Source organism: Mauremys mutica, chromosome 1 (assembly GCF_020497125.1).
Source record: "Mauremys mutica isolate MM-2020 ecotype Southern chromosome 1, ASM2049712v1, whole genome shotgun sequence".
NCBI lineage: Eukaryota > Metazoa > Chordata > Testudines > Geoemydidae > Mauremys > Mauremys mutica.
The window spans coordinates 101654494-101678362 of record NC_059072.1 but is presented as its reverse complement, the minus strand read 5'-3'; the positions used below and the strand labels follow the sequence as shown (position 1 = coordinate 101678362).

The 23869-nt window shown below is 45.1% G+C and overlaps 1 protein-coding gene across 1 annotated transcript in view; it reads right to left on the bottom strand.

Annotated features, from left to right (window-relative positions):
- LOC123344161 (tyrosine 3-monooxygenase-like) overlaps positions 1 to 23869 on the bottom strand; it is a 43194-nt gene that overhangs the window by 3309 nt on the left and 16016 nt on the right. Inside the window, exons 7-11 of the mRNA XM_044980059.1 lie at positions 18872 to 19007; positions 16088 to 16157; positions 11699 to 11755; positions 6176 to 6271; positions 1080 to 1213 (exon numbers count right to left, since the gene is read on the bottom strand). Coding sequence (XP_044835994.1) covers positions 1080 to 1213; positions 6176 to 6271; positions 11699 to 11755; positions 16088 to 16157; positions 18872 to 19007 — 493 coding nt within the window. The remainder of the gene's footprint in view (positions 1 to 1079; positions 1214 to 6175; positions 6272 to 11698; positions 11756 to 16087; positions 16158 to 18871; positions 19008 to 23869) is intronic.

Sequence of the window (23869 nt, the reverse complement as noted above, 5' to 3'; positions counted from 1 at the left end):
GGGAGCTCAGGCAGGGAGTGGGAGGGAGCCATTCCAACACCACCCCTCCCGGTCGCTGCTCTGCCTGAGAGAGCCTGGCTGTGGAGGCAGCTTCCACTCCCTGCCCGGGCTCGGCTGCTGGGGACCATGGCTGAGCAAGCTGGAAACGTGCCGGGGGAGGGAGGCTCTGGTTTGCTTGCCCCCGGTCCCTGGCATCCAAGCCCGGGCAGGGAGCAGAAGCTGCCTCCCCAGCCAGGCTGAGCAGGCTATGTCAGGCAGATGCCAATGCCAGCCCACCATGCTGCAGAGCAGCATCCCAGCAGCCGGAGGAGGGGCTGGATGGTCCTGCCCCATCTGCTCCTGGCCCCTCGCCCCTTCCACTTCCCGGCATCTGGGGCATGCATCACCCAGCCCCAGCCCCCACCTCTTCCTGCCTCCCCACATGCCATCAAACAGCTGATCAGGGTAAGTGGGAGGCACTGGGAGGAGAGGGGGAGGAGCTGATTGGCGAGGCCTGCTGCTGGTGGGAGACACTGGGGAGAGGAGAGGGAGGAGGAGCCCACTGGTGGGTGCTGAGCACCCACTATTAATTTTCCTTGGGTGCTCCAGCCCAAAAGCACCCACGGAGTTGGCGCCTATGGCCTTATGGTAAAGCCCCTTGACAGGGCTACAAGAGGTCTGATTGCCACAAACTTCCTGCGTGACTTTGGGAAAGTCATTTAATCTCCCTACCTCTCAGCAACAGAACCCACCTCAGAGAGATGGTGCGAGGACAAATGTGAGTAAGGCATTTTTTGGATGTTGGGGCTGGGGACTGGCTAGATATGTAGCAGGAGTCTTATATGCAACTATTGCTTTTAAAAAGCAGTATTAATATTTATTAAAAAAATGTTCAGATCGTGTGTGTTCTGAGTCAGCCACCATATTTTATGGAATGAGGATGTATCTACCTTGATACTGTAAATGGAGCTCAGCTTCTAACCTTAGCTCTGCTACCAGATCGGGCAGGGGTGTAGTAGTGCCTCCTGTGCATTGGAGATTAGCATTTGGCCCAAAGTATTTGTCTCAATGAAAAGAATGTGCATCAATGACATACTCACTGGAGTTTGGCCGTGGCATCTTCAAAATTTTCTGCTACAAAATAGACGGGTTGGAAGGTCTGATCCTGATATGGATGAACTGCAGTCAGTTCAGGATCAAACGGTTTGTGCTCAGGCTTGTTTGATAAAGCATACTTTAAAAACCAAAAACAACACAAAAGGTTAGAATTTGTGCATAAAGACATAACAAAATAAACATCCAGTGTACTGATTAAGAGTCTAAAGTGCATTTGGGATGGGGCAAGATAAATTATGAATAGGATACTACATTTACAGTTTAAAGTTTATTTTAATATTTTTTTACTAATACAACACACATGGAAAAGACGATGTTTCATGCATTGCAACAATGCAGGGTGGGCATACCGTAACCCTTTTCTAGAATCAAATTCAGGGTGTGAAGCTATTTAAACATTGATTCTGAAATGTTAATAAAGAAGGCAAATGCAAGTCATAGGTATAAATACTAGGTAGGGAGTTGACAGAAAAAATGTCATAACAATAATCCCTTTTACCAAGGTGGGTAAGGATGGCATACTCTGGCTCTCTATCATTCAGAGCTTGATGGCATTATCTCTGATTTTGAGCTAACCATCTAGTTTTGAGTCACTTGCCTCTTATCAGATAATGATTTGAAATTTCTTTCTAAATGCTAGAGTGCTATGAAGTCTTTGACTGTGCAGGTCTCTCCAAACCAAGTGAGCTGCGAGTGAAGCTCCTGGTTTCAGTAACACAGCTGTCCCTTCACCTCACAATCCTCAAGTTTTATTTTTAAAGTCCCATCAACTTATTTAATTAGCAATAAATTATGCAACAAGCTCATGGCGATGAAAGAACTGAAGCTCTATTAAACATATTGAGAAGCCACCTTTATGTTCTGAGGTATGGCTACAAAGAATCCTGTGGCACCTTATAGACTAACAGACGTTTTGCAGCATGAGCTTTCGTGGGTGAATACCCACTTCTTCAGATGCAAGTGGTGGAAATTTCCAGGGGCAGGTTTATATATGCAAGCAAGAAGCAAGCTAGAGATAACGAGGTTAGATCAATCAGGGAGGATGGGGCCCTGTTCTAGCAGTTGAGGTGTGAAAACCAAGGGAGGAGAAACTGGTTCTGTAATTGGCAAGCCATTCACAGTCTTTGTTTAATCCTGAGCTGATGGTGTCAAATTTGCAGATGAACTGGAGCTCAGCAGTTTCTCTTTGAAGTCTGGTCCTGAAGTTTTTTTGCTGCAGGATGGCCACCTTAAGATCTGCTATTGTGTGGCCAGGGAGGTTGAAGTGTTCTCCTACAGGTTTTTGTATATTGCCATTCCTAATATCTGATTTGTGTCCATTTATCCTTTTCCTTAGAGACTGTCCAGTTTGGCCGATGTACATAGCAGAGGGGCACTGCTGGCATATGATGGCATATATTACATTGGTGGACGTGCAGGTGAATGAACCAGTGATGGTGTGGCTGATCTGGTTAGGTCCTGTGATGGTGTTGCTGGTGTAGATATGTGGGCAGAGTTGGCATCGAGGTATGGCTGTTTGTCTTCAAGCCATGCTCAGGAACAATCCTCATGCCTGCACTCCTGAGTCTCTAGTCTTACATTAGTGTATGTTCTTCCTGACATCTTACCCTCTTTCTCCAGTTCCACTTAGCCTGTTGCACAACAACCTGTAGCAAAGAGGTGTGGCCACCCTTGGAGATTGACAGTGAGAGATGGCCAGATGCCCCCTACTGGGCAGAACCAGGAAAGCCACACTCACCACACCGGAAGCAGAGGGGTGGGAGAGGAACAGGAAGTATAAAAGGTGGACCCTGCAGCTCAATTGGGCTGCAGCCACCAAGGGAGATAGACATGTTCTCCGGTCCCATTCAACACCTACGTGCAGCCACTAGGTGAACTGGTCAGATGGCATCGACTCATGAACAACAACATGCAGAGGACACAGAACTCTACCTATCCTTCACCACATAGGATCATACCACTACCATCAAGATGGCCCAGTGCTTGGATGAGATCAGTTCATGGAATAAGAACAGTTGGCTGACGCTGAACCTGAGCAAAGCTGAGGTGATGCTGGTGGAACATTTGGAAGGGTGTACTGCTACAGTGAAGTCTCCGTTAGATCCATTGATAACTGAATAATTCAATACATAGTTTAGGAGTACTCCTGGATTCTTCACTGACAACAAGCTCTCATATAGCAGTATCTATGAATCATGCTATCTATTAGCTCTGGTTGGCTAAGAGACTCTGTCCCATCCTGGGGGACAGTGACCTGGCCTCATTTATTCACCTCTCAGCTGACTACAGCACTGCGATATATCTGGACATGAAGCCTTCAGCACCTAGGAAGCCCTAACTAGTTCAGCATGGCCCAGCACCTCTCCTCTTGCAACATAGACTACTGCGAGCACATCACATCTATCTTCTGCTCTCCACACTAGTTTCCAATAGAATTTCAATTCAAGTACAAGGTCTCTGTCTCTACCTTTATTGCACTCTATCACCTGGGCCCAGGATACTTAAAAGACCACCTAGTACTCTGGGATAGAAATCAGGGTCAATAACTCCGGTTCTGTGACACAATGGAATTCTCTACAATAAGGGTAAAGATTGCTGGAGCTAGAACTTTCTCAGGGGCTGGTTTGAGACTGTGGAATGAACCCCTCCATGCCAGCTATTAAGGGCCAACATAAACCTCACCACCTTTCACCCCACGAGCAAGGTGCATCTCTTTGACCTTGCCTTCTGTAACAGAAATACAGAGCAACATGTATATTTTAAAAATATTCCCCTGGGATAGAGAATGAGAGAACACACACAGATATTAGTCGAGTTACTTAATGAGATACTGGAAGGCACTCAGACTATGGTGATGAGTGTGGTATGAGAACCTTGATAAAATAGAATAGACTGGTTGAATGGAAGCAGTTCATTTTAAAATGAAGTAGCAGCAGTTTGCAGGGAAGGAGTTAAAACATCTCTGAATGATTCTACAGTTCTTAATGAGAAAATTAGGCAGCAATACAAATTGCTTGCCTTCTACCTTCAGTTAAACGGCAGATGTAACTTTAGCCTTTACAACCAAGGTCATATTCTCTCACCACAGAACTAGCCTTAGGACTTGACTGGATTCCTCTATTGTGATTAATGCCTTAAAGGAGATTTCAAGCTCTGTCAACATCTCTAGAGGCCATGCTGAAAAATTATCCTTTGCTGAACTTTAGCCTCAAAACATACGTATTTGGAGACATGAGCACCAGTTTCCTTTATTACCCTGCTTAACGTTGAAATAAATTAGATTTAAAGCTATAAAGTATTCAGACATATAAGGGGATTAAAACAAATGTTGATCCTTGCTCCATATTCAGTTTTGATAATGGATCTGACAGGTTTTAAAAGATAAATAAAATCAGCTATGAACTTTATATTTGTTGACAATGCATATGGTGAAGACAGAGGGAAGTTAAAGAAAATATCAGTAGCCGGCAGACTTTATCCGAGAAAAAGTATAAGTCTAAACCAAATATATGGTAACTGAACATAATTTGTGGAGATGCATGTTGATCTTTTGGTTCAAAGCAAGAAAGTCCAGTATTATATGTATAGGTGCTGTACCTCTATAATACCGTTTTAAAATATGGTCATGCACAAGATCACACTACCATATTGTAACAAAGACGCACATACTTCTATACTAGTGTTAATGAGGGAAGTGTTTCCTGCAGACCATAAGGGAAAGCTCTGCAAACCATGCACCATTCAGTTTGGAAACTGAACCCTGCAGTTTGGTTTCCAGGAATTAGGAGCACACCAGTCCCAGAAGACTCACTGCCTTCTAGTGAATAACAAGCTTAATGTCAGACAACCACGCTTCTGTCTGCCAGGTTTTGATCTGTCAAGGCATCTGTGGTCATGTCTACCAAATTCACAGTCCATTACGGTCAATTTCACGGCCATGGGATTTGAAAATTGGTAAATTTCATGTTGTTTAAATCTGAAATTTCATGGTGTTGTAACTGTGGGGGTCCCTACCCAAAAAGGGATTGTGGGGGTGGGGGTTGCAAACCTGTTGTAGGGGGGTCATGGGATTGCCACCCTCACTTCTGTGCAGCAACCGCAGAGCTTCCTGCAGCAGGTTCCTGGAGGTGGAGGTAGGTCTGAGCTCTGCCTCCCCCCCAGAGTAGCTGTGCAGGGGATTGACAAGACCTGTCCCTCCCCTGCCCAGCCGGAGCTAGGAGCCTCCTTTGCTGAGGCGCTCCCAGCAGCACAGGGAAGATCAGACACAACTCCACAAGTCTCCTCCAGCTGCAGGAACCTTTGGGGCTGCTGCCCAGTCCCAGAGAGCATCCTGCAGCAGGAGAAGGCACCCGGAGGTGGGTCTGGTCTCCCCCCACAGAGCAGCTGTGCAGGAGATGGACAAGTCCTGTCCCTTCCCTGCCCAGCCAAGCAAGGAGTCCCCTTTGCTGGGGTGTTCCTAGGAACAAGGGGACATCAGATTTCACAGGGAAGCGCTTATTTCATGGTCCACGATGCATTTTTCACGGCCCTGAAATTGGTAGGGCCCTAGTAATCTCTGAGCCAGTTTTGAACAGGACAGGGCAACTGTGCGGCTAATCTCTTTAAACAGGGTTTTTCTAATGACCTGCAATACTGCTGCAGTGAACTTCAGACTGTCGCATATCCTTACCGACTTATTTTGAGGGCAGGTTACCGGCTCTCTACCTGGTTACTGCTGATGCCATCAAATGGCTGGGCACATTGTGCACATGCTGAGAGAGACCAAGCTTGTACTGGTGAATGTACTGTAAGGAGACAGTCTATTAGTTCATAAGTATAGTTAGTTTTCATGGCTATGTTGACTATTTAGTTGAAAGACAGACAACACTATAACTTTTCTATTCACATTTGTGATGGCTGTTGTAGGAGAGAAGGGAATATCTGGGAGGAGTGGAGAAGTGAGGTTCTAAGCGCAGTGATCAAGTGTTTTTTAAAATGATCCTCAGAATATTTTGATGTCAGAAAACATTCATTAACTTTTCCCACAAACGTTCAAAAATGGATTATAGGAATCAGTCAATAATAAATACATTTTACTTACCACAAGCTCCCCGTAAGATGAAAGGAGTCCTGCCCCATAAGCTTTGATGGATCCATTTTGTTTGCAGAGACCAAACTCAATAGTAAACCAATAGAGCTGATAACCAAGAACAACTAATCAGTTTGTGAGAACCATAAACTAATCTAATAATCACCTCCCTTTTTGTTTATTTGACTTGTGCCCTATCTTGCTTTTGTTTCTTTTCCCCTTATTACTTTTCTTAATTTCTATTTATCTTTAAGCATTAAGTTTGTATATTTTAAGAAAATATCCTTACATATTTATATGTTTACATATTTATATATTTAAATTTATGTACTACTTGAGCAAAATGAAATAGGAAAGGTCCCCTCCCTTCCATTCTCTGTATGGCACTATTAGCAGACATTTGAAATTAACCATCCCTTAGCACCAACATCCACTTTAAAATTAAGCCCATTCCATCTTTATCACATTACAACAGACAGCAAGGACAAATACCTTTTGGCTGCCCTTGCAAATTGAAGTAGTTCCACATTAAGTGCTGGATTACGACCCAGCCCTAAAGACCTGCTCAGGAAAGTAAGGGAATTAGGACACTTTCCCTCTCTGCAACCCTGTTAACACTTCCCACATTGCAGTTTCAGACATGGGGAAGCTGGGGGAAGGAAGAAGCAGGGCCTATCCACTCAGTCCCTTTCCCCAGCAGAAGGGCAGGGAGGGGTGGAACCTATAACCTGCCCAAGAACAAGAAACAACAGGGAAGGAAGGAATCATATTCCCAATGTGGCTTTGTGTCACAATTCATCTCAGGCCTCCTTCTGGGGCATTCAGCTATGCACTTCCTGTTACACAGGGCTGAGCCCTAAGTTTCAATCAAGCCCTACGTGATTTGTTTACAGCATTCCGCTTAAAGAGTTGCTGATACTTCACAGAAGAGTATGAGACTATTCTACCAATATATCTTGGTTTCTTTGATATATATCTTCATAGTTCTCTGACTTGTTATTAGCAAGGACATTTACAATTTAAAAACCCCAAACAACAAACAGGCAAACAAAGAAACAAATACCCAGGATTGTTGTTCCTTAGGGGTTTTCTCTTCTAACCACTTTACATACATTTCAAATGATAATACTCCATTTGTGATGTTCTAATCATCTAGGTCCTTTTTATTTTCTAAAGGGGATCTTTTCCCATTCCTCATCTTTTTAGTATAGGATCTCTTTGGTTGGATCCCTAGGGATAGGAAGGTGGAATGGGGTGCCCCGTTCTTTCTGAAAGTACCCCATGCCACTTCTGTGATGCTAAGAGAGTGAGGATCCTGAATCTTGACACTCACAGCTATAGTGTGATATGTGAGATGATGCTGTCTGGGCAGTGAGTTCAAACATGAATGCTGACAACTTTCAATCTGTCCTGCTCTCACACAGCTGTGTAGAACTGGACATATGTTCAATCTAAATATTAAGAACTGAATAGACGAAGGAATCAATGGTGGTTCAGAGTTAGCGTTAGTAAAATCAATCTCATAACACTTAGCAGCACACGTTAATTACATTAACTAGATAGTCTTCACAATGGTCCTATGATATAGGCATTAAAAGCCCTGTTACAGGTGGAGAGACTGAAGCAGGCCAACTAAATGAGTTAACCAAGATGACAGAGAGAGAGAGAAGTATCAAAAATGAGAGGGAATGCAGATATTCCTGGCTCCCAAGACCTGTGCTCTGGGCACTAGACCATGCATCTCACTTGAGAGGCAATTAAGAGCTAGCTTGTTAATATATGGAGATATACCTATCTCAGAGAACTGGAAAGGACCCTGAAAGGTCATTGAGTCCAGCCCCCTGCCTTCACTAGCAAGACCAAGTACTGATTTTGCCACAGATCCCTAAGTGGCCCCCTTAAAGATTGAACTCACAACCCTGTGTTTAAGAAGGCCAAAGCTCAAGCCACTGAACTACCCCTCCTCCCCATGAGTGCTGTGACAGCAGCACTCATACCTCAGCATGAGCCTGATTCCATAAATGGTCCCACTGACTTCAGGAGACATCTCATGGAGTAAGGTCAGCAGGGGGAGTCAGAATGTGTCTCTATGTGATCTGGTGATTTAGAGCCAGATTGTGGACCCCATACTTCTACTGATGAGCCAGGAGTCTCAGGACTTGTCCCATTAACGTTGATGGGACCACTTGGATGAGTCACGTAAGGGGTTCGCAATCTGACCCGTAGTTTGCATCACTTTATTAGACAACCGTAAAAAACTAAAGAGAATGAATTTGTTCCCTCGCAGAGCTGAATTCCCAAGTACTGGCATAGATGGGATCTAGGGACAACGTAGCTCTTTTTCTCCTATTTTTGCTCACCCACAGAGTCTTGCCGTAGATTCCTGAGGCGTTTCGGGGAGAACGGAAGTGTGGCTCCTGCCATGGCATTTTATGGGATGCCTGGGCTCCTGCGTTTCACAGTAGGTGCCACAGAAGAGTTAAAAGGTTTATGGGGCACTTTGCTCTCAATCTGCGTCCTGGCAAACATGGCTGAGCAAATCTACTCCAACAGGTGACTGGAGAAAGGGATCGTTAGACAGGCTCACAACCCCTGGGCTATTATTGGTGACCCTCTCCTGGTCTGCAACAAAGAGACTGAGAACTGCAGGGTTTGCAAAGATATATGTGGGCTCATCAGAGAGGGGCAGGAGGGGCTGCAGGAGCTGCCTTGTATAAGGGAGGGTTAGAAGGATTCCTCTGCCTCTGGTAGAGCTTTCCGTAGACTGGTAGTTCACCCCAACACAGCTGATTTATTCCTGGTGCTCAAAAAATCATCTTGATGAGCAAGTATGTGCCTTTGGAATAGGCCAGGTTGCATGAAACAGGGCTGCCCAAAGGATTCAGGGGGCCTGGGGCAAAGCAATTTTGGGGGGGCCCTTCCATAAAAAAAGTTGCAATAATATAGAATACTATATTCTTGTACCCCCCTACCCGGGCGGCCCTGGCATGAAATGGTAGGTATTCCCAAAAGAATGACCCAGGGTGCAACTATACTTCAAAAACAGACCCACACCAGCAAGTCTCAGAGCTTGGGTCAGCTGAGTCAGGCTCAGGGGGCTTGTGGGACCGGGTCAAAAATAGCAATGAAGATGTTTGGACTCAGGCTGGAGCCCGAGCTCTGAGACGTTCCCTCCTCCCTGGGTTTCACAAGCTTTAACCTGAGCCCGGATGCCTACACTGCTATTTTTAGCACCGCAGCATGAGCCCTGTGAACCCAAGTGAGTTGCCCTGGTCTCTGAGACTCATTGCCGTGGGTATTGTTTTGCAGTAAAGACGTACTCCCAAGGTGTTTCATTACGGGGCCAGGACCCCATGCAAGTCAGTGGAGCTATCCCCAGTTATACCAGCTTGCCCCTGGTCTTCACACCACCTCCCTATCCTCAAATGACATAGGTCAGCGTGAGGTGACAGTATGTTATCATATCAATATACTCAGAGTTTGCAGGTTCAAACTGAAAACATCTCTGGCCAGTGTCATTTAAAATGTGTGTTCACTAAGTGGTGATTCTCATAAGCAAGGAAGGAGGAAACTATTTGTTTAAATAGGAGAGTGAGTTAATAGGATCCTCACACAGTCCCCCACCCATTCTCTCCTATAGGTGCTGGAACTAGGGGTCCTGACCGTGCGGCAGCACCCCCTGGCTTGAAGTGGTTTCCATCATATACAGGGTTTACAGTTCACAGCGGTGGCTTCGGGCACTGGCGCAGCAAGCACGTGCCTGGGGCAGCAAGCCACGGGGATGGCGGGGGGCGGCCTGACGGTCGCTGAGAGGGCGGCAGTCAGGCAGTCTTTGGCGGCATGCCTGCGAGAGGTCCGCCGGTCTCGCGGCTTCGGCGGCAATTCAGTGGCGGGTATGCCGAAGGCACAGGACTGGCAGATCACCCGCAGAAATGCCGCCAAATCCACGGACCAGCGGACCTCCTGCAGGCGTGCCGCCGAAGGTCGCCTGACTGCCATACGTGGGGCTGCAAAAAACATATAGCCGCCCCTGACAGTTCGGTTCAATGGCTCTCAGCACCACCACTATACACATTGTTCCAGTGCCCCTGTTCTTTCCACAAGAACTTGCACTCCTGATGCACGAATTTGATCACAGGAGAGCAGGGGATACCTTTTGGGGGCTCTCCTTGTTCTTAAAGTATTGTCCATCCCAGGACTAAGTGATGTAGTGTATGATAGTCCAGCCTTCCTTACAGTAGTCGCACACAACTCTCACAGGCTGACATTTAGGGCCATTAGCTTTGGGGACCAGTAACTATTTTTGCATGGCAAGAAGCCAGGCAATCATGTTGTGCTTTCTGCTATGTGGACCCTGCACTACTCAGATTGCAGGACAGCTGTGAGCAGCTCGGACTGGGCAGCCTGGTAAAGTGAGGCCAGCTGTGAGTTTGTATTGTGGTTTAGCCTTGGAGCTTGATTCCCCAATGACTAGGTCAGCTGGCTAGGGGGCAGCCACAAGAAAGACCTTGTGGAGCAGACCCTCAGCTGTGGAAAAGCCCCACTGACTTCAGTGGCGGTGATGTTGTCCTACTCCAGCTGAGGTTTTGGTCATGTAAATAAATATAACTTCTGCTGTCTGAAATGAACAGTGATGAAATAAAAACACCTAGTTCTTATATAGCACTTTTCATCCATGGATCGCAAAGCACTTTAGGTAGTACATCAGTATCATTATCCCCTTTTCACAGAGGGGGAAACTGAAGTTCAGGGAGGTGAAGTGACTTGCCTGAGATCCCCCAAAAGCAGAGCCAGGCTAGAACCAGGTTTTTTGAGTTCTAGAAGGGCTCTATCTGCAAAGCCATGCTGCCTACAGAGTAATAGCTACCCTGAGATTGCTTTTGATAGTTCTAGTGTTTGCAACTGTAGTGCCTATAAAAAGAACAGGAGTACTTGTGGCACCTTAGAGACTAACAAATGTATGTATCCAATGAAGTGGGCTGTAGCCCACGAAAGCTTATGCTCAAATAAATTTGTTAGTCTCTAAGGTGTCACAAGTACTCCCATTCTTTTTGCAGATACAAACTAACACGCCTGCTACTCTGAAACCTGTAGTGCCTATGTGGATCATCACAGCTAGTTGCTGGTTTGTGCTCACACAAAAATAAACTCCTTTTCAATGCTGGTTTAATTTAATAGTAGGATGCAGGTAATCTGACTTAGTAGCTGGGGTGATGTGAAGCTGGAAGTGACTGGTGACTTTTCTGTGACTGAAACTGAATGAAAACCCTGATTCAGGAAGACATTCAGATTCAGGAAAATAATTAAGCACTTGCTTAAAGTTACACATGTGCTTATCTGCTTTCCTGAAGAAGGATGAACTTGAGCACATACTTCTGCCCTTTCCTGATCTGGAGATACAGTTCAGAGACAACTTTTGTGATGCCTCCATTTTGGGTACCCAACTTGAGACACCTGAAAGTGAATACTCAGCATTTTCTCAAAATCAGGGCCCTTGTATTTTATCTCTGATGTTAAAGTGTAATCTCTACTTACTGTTGCCAGTTTTTCAATCTCAACATCAGATGATCCAAGAGAAGCCAGTCCAATAGCCTAAAGCAAGTAGACAATGTTATACTTGTGTTATTGTTTAGCCAACAGGAGAAAGACAGAGATAGAGGAGTACTATCTCATTTCTAACATGAAATAGTCATTGCTATTTGTCAACCAATATGTCCTACAGCGGTTTCCAGGATACCTTTATCTCTCTGGCCCCATCTACACAGCAGAAGGAACCAGATTTGTTGATCATTAAAACTGTTTAATTGCATGTAGTTCTTGGCCTAATGTTGACCAGCTCTTAGCCTAGTTTTGACTCAGGGCACATGCCCTCTCTCCCCAAACAACAAAGAAATCTTGTTACGGGGCCAAGGTCTATATGGCTGGATGACACCTCCAGCTTCTCCCATTGCATGGCCTGGCAACATACAAATAGTCTCTTTCCCACCTGCCAGACCCCTTTCTAGCTCCTATGCCAGCTCCACTCACTGTCCTTGATACCCATCTGCCAGCCTACCCACCCAGCCTTGCCTTTTCAATTGCTTCCCCCTTGCCCTCTCTGCCTCCCTATCTACATTTCTGGATTCCCTGATACTTTCCTGTTCTCCTTACTGTCTCCCCTATTCTTTCCTTCTCCTCTCTTCCTAACTCTTCCTCTTTCCCCCTCAGCTACGAGGCCCATCCTGGAACTCTCCATCTTCAACCCTGACTGTACAGAAAAGAATTCAGCAGCATGTTACAGGTGAGAATGAGTGAAGTGGTTTGGATAAAAAAAAGAACCGCCGTCCCCTTAGCACCAGAAAAATAACCAAAAACTTGAGCCAAACCTTATCTGAGATTGAAAAAGTTTGCTCCTTCTGTGATGTGACCCTGCAAACTCAATTGTGTTTTCTGACTGAAGGAGTGAGAGTAGCAGAAATGGCTCTCACTACAAAGAATCTGTGTGAGTAAGGAAGTAACATGCCTCATGTCAGACATGTCGTACAGTCAGAACTCCAATGGGCAAGGAAGCTCTGCTGCTGCTTCTTTCATGTTAAATCTACATGCAACCACTAGGTAAATGGGTCAGATGGTGTGAACTCAAGATCCAGCAATATGCAAATGAGACACAGCTCTACCTATCCGTCACCACATATGACCATACTACTGCCATCAAGAGATCCCAGTGCTTGGATGAGTTCAGCTCTTGGATGGAGAACAGCTGGCCGAAGCTGAACCTGAGCAAGATGGAAGTGATGTTGGTGGACAGAGGAAAGTATTTTGAAGAGCTTGTAACTATGGTGCAGTCCCTGTTGGTGGAAGATATACAGCCATAACTGGTCAATTCAGCTGTAGTCTAGGACTACTCTTGGATGCCTCACTAAGCTGTCATATAGCAGCATCTGTGAGGAATGCTTTCTATCAGCTCCACTTGGTTAGAAAACTCCATCCCAGTCTAGTGCCCTCAGTGATTCATGCCTTCGTCATCCCTCAGCTGGACTACAGCACTACGATATACCTGGCCATGAAGCCTTCTGTGTTTAAGAAGCTCCAACTAGTTCAGAATGCAATAGCGTGTCTCCTCAGCAATGCAGGCTACCACAAGCACATCACACCTGTCCTTCCCTCTGTCAGGAATCAGGACATGCAGCATTGCCAGTATGGAAGCAGGGCCTGCAGCACAGAAAGTCTCTGGGCAACCTGATGAGCACAGCTTGCCGGTGCTAGGCTGACTGACTACACTGCCCAACTGGTTTGCAGAGTCAGCAGGCTGGCTCTTAAGCCCAGCTGCAGCAGCAGTTCAGCGGCTGCTCAAAGCATTTGCCCATAGCTGTGATAGCTCCTGCTGGTCCCCAGCCCTGGTCCTGCCTTGACTCCAGCCTTGCCCATGCCTTTCCTCACTCCAGGTAATCCAGTTCTGACCCTTGACTCCAATTCCTGACCTCTGTCTCCAGCTCTGACACTTGGCTCTGATCGCTGGCCCTAGGCTCTGGCTACTGACTCCGGCTGTGACCCTTGGGTCTGGCCCTGGACTCTGATCCTTTGCTACAGACGTCTGGTCTAATGACTAGACCTGACTCTTGCTCTGATTATTGGGCATGACTCCTGCTCTGACCGCCAGCTCTGACCGCCTATGTCCCTATCACATGACACCCTCTTTACACTGAATTCTCATAGAATTTTGAATCAAATTTATGGTCTCAGTCCTTATCTTCAAAGTACTGTGTGGCCTGGGCCAGGCTATGTACAAGAGCATCTAAAAGTCTGCAGGCAACAACTAGGCTCTCCGGGGCAGTGGAATTCTGGACTGTCTGAGTCAAGCTCGTCAGTGGGGGAGACAGATCATTCTCCAGGGCAATCCCAATTTGTGGAATGAATTCCCTGAAGAGCAAAGGACCATCACGAACCTCACCACTTTCTGATCCAAGGGCATGGTGCATTTCTTTGTCCTGTCTTCTCGAACAAACACCGAGTAACAGGTGTATATATATTTTTAAAAGACATATGCTACCAAGAAAAGACACTCCACTACTCACTTTGTGGAGAGGAGGAGAGAACAAACAACATGTGACAGATGTGTAGTCACATGGCTTGATGGACTACTGGAAGATACTACAGTGGTGAACATGGGTATAAAAACCTGAATAGAATCGAATAGACCTTGGTAATCTGATCATAATGCACCTCCAGAATTGTCTAAGATACAAGTTACTTTATAGTTTTACTAGCCCAATGGAAATTTGAACCCGTTAAAACTGCCATTAAAGACAATGGAAAGACTCCCATCAATTTCAGTGGGAGCTGGATTGGGCCTATTGGCACTTCAAAAGAGCACTACTGAACTTTTCAGCAGCAGAGTTGACAGCAAGAATCTGTCTATTCCCTTGTATGCTCCCCATTAAGCTAATTACATTATTTTAACAGTGGGAACAGAAATTCTCCAGAGCCTCCTTACAGTTCAAGCCTGGATACAGTGTCATAGTAACAAAAACAAAACAAGGGCATTTTTACCATTAATTTTCACATTAGTGGATGAAATCAAGAAGAATTTCCATGACAGGAATTCAGCCATGAAAAACACTTGATGTCATTCACTTAAATTAGTGAGCTTTTGTGAGCCTGTGTTCGCTCTTCCATAACAGAGCAGAGAAAACAACAACAGAACCTGGTGGTTCTGAAATTACTATAGCCCCTTATTTTTACATCTTTTAATGGTTCTTTATTTCTAGTATCAAGCAAAAGGGAGTGTTCCCCCCACAGGGCAGGGCAGGGCAGTCACAGGCCATTAGAGTATTATATGATTCACTGCTTCGAATATGGTAATGACCAAAACTGATGACCATGTAATAGCTCCTGCGTGTTCCCAGCCCTGGTCCTGCCTTGACTCCAGCCTTGCCCAAGCCTTTCTTCACTCCAGGTAATCCGGTTCTGACCCTTGACTCTGATTCCTGACCGCCGACCCTTGGCTTTCATCTCTGACCCTAGGCTCCATGACACTAAACCGACTAGTGGTCTCTTTCCAGAACTACTGGACAGGTGTCTATATCACAAAAATCCTGGCACTTTTGTTGGCAGTCTCAGTAGGGCAAAGACTGATGGGGACTGCATAAGGAACCTTCTCATCCCTGGGAGGATCCCACCAGATCAAGTTTGAGGCACATTAACAATGCAGGGTAGGGGAAGCTTGTGCTGCTTTTTCCCATGCTGTACCTGTTCTGGGTTTAATTAGAGAACAGACTGGGAATCCCTAGAGATTGCAGTTCCCTAATTAGCCACAGAACACAGTTTTTTGGAAGCACTAAATCCACTTTGGGCCAGATTCTGATACTTTTATATGGAGTAGCAGCTTACTCCACATGTAAGTCCCGTTTATTTTAAGGAGACTGCTCATGAGGTAAGGGTCTAATCAATATGAGTAATGGTGTCAGAATATGGCCATTTATAAACAAGATAAAACTCTACTGAATGCCACGGTGAAGGACATACTAGAAGTACCCTGGCAGATTGAAATGAGAATGCAGGGACAGGATCAGCCTAAATGATGATGGCTCCTGTCTGTGAAACCCAGAGATGCGAGTTCCCATGCAGTATGATGGGTACCTAAAAGAAGAGCCTATTCATTCTCAGGCAGGCTGTGCTTAGGGGTCTCCATTGCAACTGGAGCTTCCCTCTTCTTATTTCTGCCTTGGTTCTTATCTCCCTTAGGTGATACTGCCTGCCCTGCCCTGCCCTGGGGTATATTTCCTCCAGGGTGTAGCTGGCACCCCCAGTGCAAGAGAGTACAAATAACACCACTACCCTATACAGGTATAAATGGGGGAGAATCAAACCTTCTGAATTAAAATAGCAAATCATATCTAGTCCCTTGTACTCATTGCTACTGAAATTACAGACAAGGTTCCTTACCTGTGAGAACTGTGCAAATTCTTTGTCTGCTAACATGGGAACATGACCCAACAATTCGTGGCAGCAGTCCCTGGAAAACAAGTCACTTTTCTCATGTAATAAAGCTTGTTTTATGTGAAAATCCCCTCAAGTGCAATTCTAAGCAGGGCATAGCTGCTGTTTCACCGCTATTCTTTCTCCCACTCTTTGCACAGCAATTTCACATGGACTAGATTCTCAGCTGGCATAATTCAGTGAAGCTCCATTGGGGACATATATAAGGATACCACTGGAGTCAGACAGATGACAGCTGAGTATTTGGCTCTAGGTCTCTGCTTTCATTTTCTCCTATCCAGTTGTCTGTGCTCTTTCCAAGCCTCCTACCTGTCCAGCTCTGTGTTATCTTCCTACTCTTGTCTTTAAGCCTTCTTCCATGCTATGACTTAGAACTCCCCGGCTCCAGTAATTTGCTCAGATACCTCCTTCTTTACATGGACAGCTCTCCCCCAAATTTACTTCTTCCATGCAGCCTTTCATTGATAACCTTGCCAAGCCCTGAACACACATCATGAAAACAGAACTCCAATGGCCACAGCTCCCATTGACTTCATTCATACCTGTGGGTGCTCAGCAGCTCCTCCGAAAACCAGGCCACAACTACAGAAGAGGCCAGCCTTTTATCCAGTGCCTCTTGTACATATAATCTGTGTATGAACTCAATTTCGAACTGTATGCCATGAGCCAAACTGAGAAGTGGTGTGAATGCTGGTTTGGAAAGGGTGTGGAACTGGTGTGGAAAGAGTGTAGAACTGGTGTGGGACTTGGAGAGACAGAAGTGTGGGCTCATAGCAAGCAAAGCAACTAAGAAGCGGATGTAAGATAAGGCAGGGCAGGTCCTTCCTCCCCACCTACTCGATATGTAAGTTATACTCACTTTCATCCACTCTTACCAATGTGTAACTTACCCCCCAATGTCCCTCCCTAATTATGTCAACTCTGAATTTGGCCCTTGTGGACTCATCTTCAAAGGTGCTGAGCAACCGCACTCCCAGTAACTTCATTGAGATTGATGGGTGTTCAAAATCAAGCCAAGAGGCTGTGTCTAATTTACATTGTAAGCTTCTCATGGCTAGGTCCACATTTCCTGTGTCGTGGAAGCAGCCAAACATCTTCTCAGAGTTCAACAAATGGTCAACACAATAAGAATGATTAGATTAAACCAGATTCTCCCCATCTTTTCCTTCTCCAGACATCTTTGCAAAAGAAACAGATTCCCCCCTCATGGACCACTTCCACCTCTGCTTGCTTCTATTTCACTCTCTGGACCACGTTGTGGTAATTGGGCCTACAAATTTATCCTAATTGTGAGCTCAACTGTAAAAAGTGACTGAAAGGTCTTAAAATGTCACAATCACCTACGATAACAACACATGTTGATGGGCAAAAGGTAACCAAAGTCCAACTCAGACTGTCGTATAAGGTTGTTTATAAAAATTAGCACAAGTGAAAAAACAGAACTGAATTAGTCCAGGCAAAAAGAGCCTCTTGATAGAACTCAAGGACTGTGATAAACAAGAAAAGCCTGGTAAACAAGAAAAGCATGGGGTCTGAAAACTCATGAATCAAAATTTGTGTGTTGGAAATTAGGCCTAATTTAAAGACCAAATAATGAGGGAATGGGCTCATTCTGCCCATCATTCCCTTTTGGGGTCCTTAAAAAAAAAGACAGCGAGAGAGTCAGACCTTGGGGGAAAAGCTAATGGGCTGTGATACTGGTTGATATAAGATGAGAGAAAAGGAAGGAGCAAGGTTCACCATCATGGCTGCCACCCCCACCATCTCCTGGAACCTTGGGCCACTTGCATCCCTATCCTAAGAGGTGTCCTGACCAGACTGGGCCAGCGAGAAGGGGGCATACCTCATCCCCTCCCCCACTAGCTCTGGCTGAATCCCAAACACCACCTGCCATGTGAGACTTGGTTTCCCTTGCACGCCCCCTTTGTTCTTTTCCTTCCCTCCCTTATTTCTTCTCTTTCCTATCTCTCTCCTTTTTCCTTCTGTCTGAGAAGAGTCTGGCTGCATTTTTTTAACACTGCTGTAAGCCTGTGAACAGAAAGGGAGCTAAAAACAATGCTCTAAACAGCCCAGCGATGATATGAGTTCGTCAGGTCTCAGAGTTGCTGGTGAGACTGTGTGCACTGCCTGTGCTTTTCCAGCAATGAGGTTGCAAGCGATACTCAACCTCAGAGACAAGGGCTGCTATTTTCCATCTTTGCTGTTCTCGTCTTTCCCATTTGTGCGTGTGTGTCTTGTTTTGTCTTCTAGGAAATGGGATTGGACTTTAACAACAGCTACAAGACCAGCTCCAGCCCATCTCAACTAACTTCTCTTCTCCCCAAAAGAACAGTTATTCCCATCACAAAACCTGTCAAACAAAGGGACATTTCCTTCTAGAAACTCTCTCCAACCAAAGGGAAAGGGAACAAGGGAGGGATGTTGTTAAAGTGAAAGCCTTACTTAATACTTTATATTTCAAATGCTTTAAATTTTTCCTTCTTTTCTGTATCTTTAATAAAAGGTTTAAATGATGTTTAATGGTGTTTTTGCCATGGTACTAAGCAGAGTGAGGTCTCTGTATGTCAAAGATCTTGTTTAACACTGAGAATGTTGGACAATGACTGGGTTACATTAACACCCTTGACTCTTTGAGGTCCTGTATTCCATCTAAATTAGTACAACCACCACCACCACGAAAGGCTCATGGACTGAGAGAACCACTGGATTGTGCCATATCATCCTACTTACGGTTCTGGGGAATGCATAGGGGAAGAGGAATGCCTTATATACTGTGTACTCTGAAAGACACGAAATGCCAGGCTGGCAAGGAAGTCACGAGGAGATAGCAGCCCTGCAGCTGGTCTCAGCTGAAAGCCTGTTCTTTCTGCAAAAGAAAACAACCCAGCAGGAAAATCTACTTTGAATATGACAACTCCACACCATCCAAGCAGTTTGAAAGTTCCTTTGCATTTAGTCTCAGAACGTTCTTGTACAGATGGATAAGGAAAACGTCTGTCTATTTTAGGTACTAATATGGGCTCTATTACCATGGTATCTGAGTGCCTCAAAATCCTTTGTGTATTTATCTTTCTAACACCTCTGTGAAGCAGGGCGGGGATATAATCCACATTTTACAGATGGGAATTAAAGCACAGAGAGGGTAAGTGACTTGTCCACAGAGGAAAGCTGTGGCACAGCAGGAAATTGAAGCTGGATCTCCCAGGTCCCAGCCCACTGCCCTAACCACTGTCAGCTCTCTTCTCTTGCAATAATAAATGTCAGAAATAAACAAGAGTTTTGGATGGTATGCACACCCTCTTGATTCAGGGCACAAGGCAACTTCCAGCTATTGGTGGCTCAGGAGGTATATTCCCTGGTTATACATTAGCCTGTAACTACCTACTGCAGGATTCTTACACCTTCCTCTGAAGAAGCCGGTGCTGGCTACTGTCAGAGACATGGCACTGAACTAGATGGACCTCAGGTTTAAGCTAGTCTGGTAATTCCTATGGTCCTGCGTGGGCCTTTTATGACACAATCAACTTCAAGTAGTCAAATTACCGTATGGTATTTTGTTGTGTTTCATTTATTTGGTATGCATGATTCAAAAGCAGAAACTGGATTCACACTGGCAGCACACTGCCATACATTTTTGGAGAGTGTATATTTGATGTTTGCAGTCTGTTGAAATCATTGGGGTGCAGCAGCAACTGAATTTACATGGGACCCCTACAAGGTATGTAACAGGTAGAGTTACTCATTATGGGTAATTTGGCCCTTCGCCTTTCTACATTTTCATTTTAACACTCTTTTCAGAGCTGTCAACTCCCATTTTTCCATCTGATCTTGCACCTTTGTGTTTTATTTGTCTAAGTTTAAACTATAAACCCCCTTTGGCAAAGCCCATGTTTTCTGTGTTCAAAAAGCATCATGTAAAACTGCCGTGCTTTAAGAAGAGTAGATGATTATCTTTTTGAAGCCCCATATTCCAAATCTGTGTTGCATTCCCTGCTTTCATAAATCCTGTTTCATCTCTTATTTTGGTTACTTTTATTGTGTACAACTAAAAAAATAAAAGGACAGAAATGGCTTTGTACTTGCTTTCCTAATTTGTTTAAACAGAAATGTTTCCCACAGAAACCAAGCTGTTCACATGAAATGTTTTATGTTTCTTCCAGCATATCTGGTCTTGGCCTGTTTGGTCACGAGTTCTCTTTCTCGTATAAAGACAATCTTCTGGGGGAAGAGGTAGAAGCCCCATCCCTAGAGACATTTGACGTCAGACTGGACAAAGCAGGGAACACTGTTTCCCTGGCAGGATGATGACCTGGAGGAAAGGTCTTTTCCATCTTGAATTTCTGTGATTTCTTGAGCCAAATTCAAAGACGATGTGTAAGACGCATCATGTAAGCTACACAGTAGTAAGTACATATGAATCTAAGCCCTGGTCTACACACAGCCCCTGGTTCGAACTAGGGTACGCGAATTCAGCTACGTGAATAACGTAGCTGAATTCGAACTACCCTAGTTCGAATGACTTACCGTCCAGACGCCGCGGAAGCGAACTCCGCAGCTCCAAGGTCGACTCCGGCAACTCCTCCTGCCGCGGTGGAGTACCGGAGTCGACCGCGGCGCTTCCGGAGTTCGAACTATCGCGTCTAGATCAGACGCGATAGTTCGAACTCCGAGAAGTCGAACTCGCCGCGTCGACCCGGCGAGTAAGTATAGACGTGGCCTAAGAGTTTAGATTGTACTTGGACTACCTGCCTGTGCAAAGGTATCAGGAGGAGCTGGGAGAACCTACACTGGCTATTCAGAGACCTGTTGTGGCATTTAGGCCCTGGCTATAGCACTGGGACTGCTCAGGACTAGCATTGCACATGACCACAGCTCCACCTACAGCTGGAAGGAACTGCACACTGCCTCCCAGTATAGGATATAGAGGCTGGCATGTCCCACCGCATGCTATGGAATTCTGGGAGACACAAAGCCTCCCAGAGTTCCTCTGGGGAAGTGCAGCTCTCTGCCACCCACAACACGGGCTGGATTCCACCCAAGGTATTTGTAAATAAGAGGCACGCCTTGTCAAGGTTCCTCCCCCACTCTGAACTTTAGGGTACAGATGTGGGGACCTGCATGGACACTTCTAAGCTTAATTACCAGCTTAGATCTGGTATCGCTGCCACCATTCACAAGCACTCCCTTCCTTGGGTAGCCTTGAGAAACGTCACCAATTTCCTGGTGAACACACATCCAAACCCCTTGGATCTTAAAACAAGGAGAAATTAACCATCCCCCCTCCTTTCTTCCACCAACTCCTGGTGGATCCAGATCCAACCCCCTTGGATCTAAAAAACAAGGAAAAATCAATCAGGTATTAATAAAAAGGCTTTTAATTAAAGAAAAGAAAGGTAAAAGAAAACCCTCTGGGAGAGATTAGCATACCAGCTTCTCTCACAGACAACAGATTCAAACCACAGAGGATGTTCCTCTGGGCAAAAACTTTAATACACACAAGAATACCCAAATTTGATAATTCCCTTAATGGTACCAAGACAAGTTACAAAGAAAATAAACATAGACCTATTTATTCCTTTCTAAAACTTACTACTCTGATAAGGGGCTGGTTCCTTGATCTTTTTCACTCCGGCTGAAACTGAAAAACTAAACAAAGGAAAAAACCCTCCTTCCTTTTGAAACATCTTATTCCCCCATTGGTTCCTCTGGTCAGGTGTCAGCTAGGCTAGGTGAACTTCTTAACCCTTTACAGGTAAAAGAGGCATTAACCCTTAACTATCTGTTTATGACACGCCTTAGATGGCTCACTGACATGGGACTGGCTGTTGCCGCCGCTGCAGATCTTGCAATGGTACCATTAGACTCTGACTTAGAGTGAGTTTGTGCCAAAGGGATCTGACAGCAACTGCAACTCTCACAATGCCCTAAGAGGAACGCTGTGTGATAAGGAGACTCTAAAGTTAGAATTACTGGTGACAAGGAGGTATTGATGGATATTGATTCGGTCTGGACCCAAGTATCTTATCCACCACTATATGAGTCCAGCCATAAACAACATGGGTTTGTAGAACACTCTGAATTTCCCGCCCCCGATAGATATTTGCAGAGTTTTCTAACTGATGACTTTTTTTTATCATACTTTTGCCCAGAACAACTTGCATGATGACACATGGAAATAACTTAGGACCACAATCTAGAGCAGATGTGGATAGCCACAGACATCAGTAAACTAAATCTAACTGTACACATACAAAGAGTGAGCACCAGTAGATCCTTACTTTGCCCTAATCTCCCCGCTTCTGTTATCCCTTCAGAAGTAAGCTAGGACTGATAAAAAAATACCAATATCAGTCACATTCAGAGCAGTATCCCAAGACCTATTTACAAAGCTAGAGCTCCCTGCTGACTACTGGCAGTAAAACACACAGAGAAGAAACATACCCGATTCCTCGCCACCATCCAGAGATGCTCCGATATTATGGTGAGCGCAGGATGCAGGGTGGGATAGACAGGAATGGGGGAGAGAGAATACTAAAACAAGCCCTAAATTGGTCAGGGGCAGATATGGTTGCCATGTATACCAAGGAAAGGCTCAATGGAGCAGAAAAGGAAGAGAGAACAGAGAAAGAGCTGGGTGATGGGTGAAGCCTGGAGGTTTGACTCAGGGAGTCAAGGAAAGACATGGTTGAAACCACTGTGTAGGATTTTCCAAAATTAACGGTAATCAATAAAACAAAATGTCATTTTACCTACACAGTGAGGTATGATATTCCCTTAGTTGGGATTGGGAATGTTGTGATCCACTATTATTTTAAGTGATTCTCTTTTTTCTTATATTGAATAAACTTCCCTTAGCTAAGGCACTTTCAAGTCTTACATTTTTTTTCAGGACAATTTCACTGTGGCATGTTTTCAAAGGGAAACAGTCTCTGACCACTGGTGAGAGGCAAATGATAAGAAAAAGACAAGTGACCTGGTCCAAGACATCTTCCAGACACTGGCTGTGATCAGTAGGGGTCTGGAAGAAGCCAGCTGAGCAGAGGCAGTGGCAGGAATAGGACATGAAGGTTACAACAACGGTGTGTTAAGAAAAACAATGTGTATTATGAACCTGATTCTGACCACATGTTCACTAGCTTTACATTATGTCAGCAACAGCAAATCTCTAAGACTGCTTTACCATCTTGGAATTTCTGGAGGGCATTGTGCTCCAGTTCCCCCTCCTCCTTGCACTGGCAATGCCTACTATTCCTGGGGTTGGGTGGGTCGATGACATAGTTCTGGCCATTCCAATTTACACCACTGAAGGATTTCTCTACATCTGGGGAGATGTAGCTGCACTACAATCCCTGGCTACACTAGCAATGCAGCTGTCCATTCCCTTTGTGCTCCTGGATCAACACAAGGATCTGGCCCAATATACGTTAGTCTCTAATTAAAATGACAATGTACTGGAAATCTCTTCAGCAGTAGGTTAAGCCAATTTGTCTTGCATCTGTTTATTGGCAGATTGAGTGGTTCACTTGATTTGATAAACATCCAATTTAAACCTAATTTATAGCTACCATTTATATATTTATTTTGCCATACTTTAGCAACTGTCTTTGGCCTGCATCTGGCACCCTTCCTATTGCTGGGAGAGCAGCAAGGAGGGTGTTTTCTTTTACTGTAGCCATTTCTTGGCTACTCCAGATTACAGTGAATTTGGCAAGCCGATTTGTCGAAAAG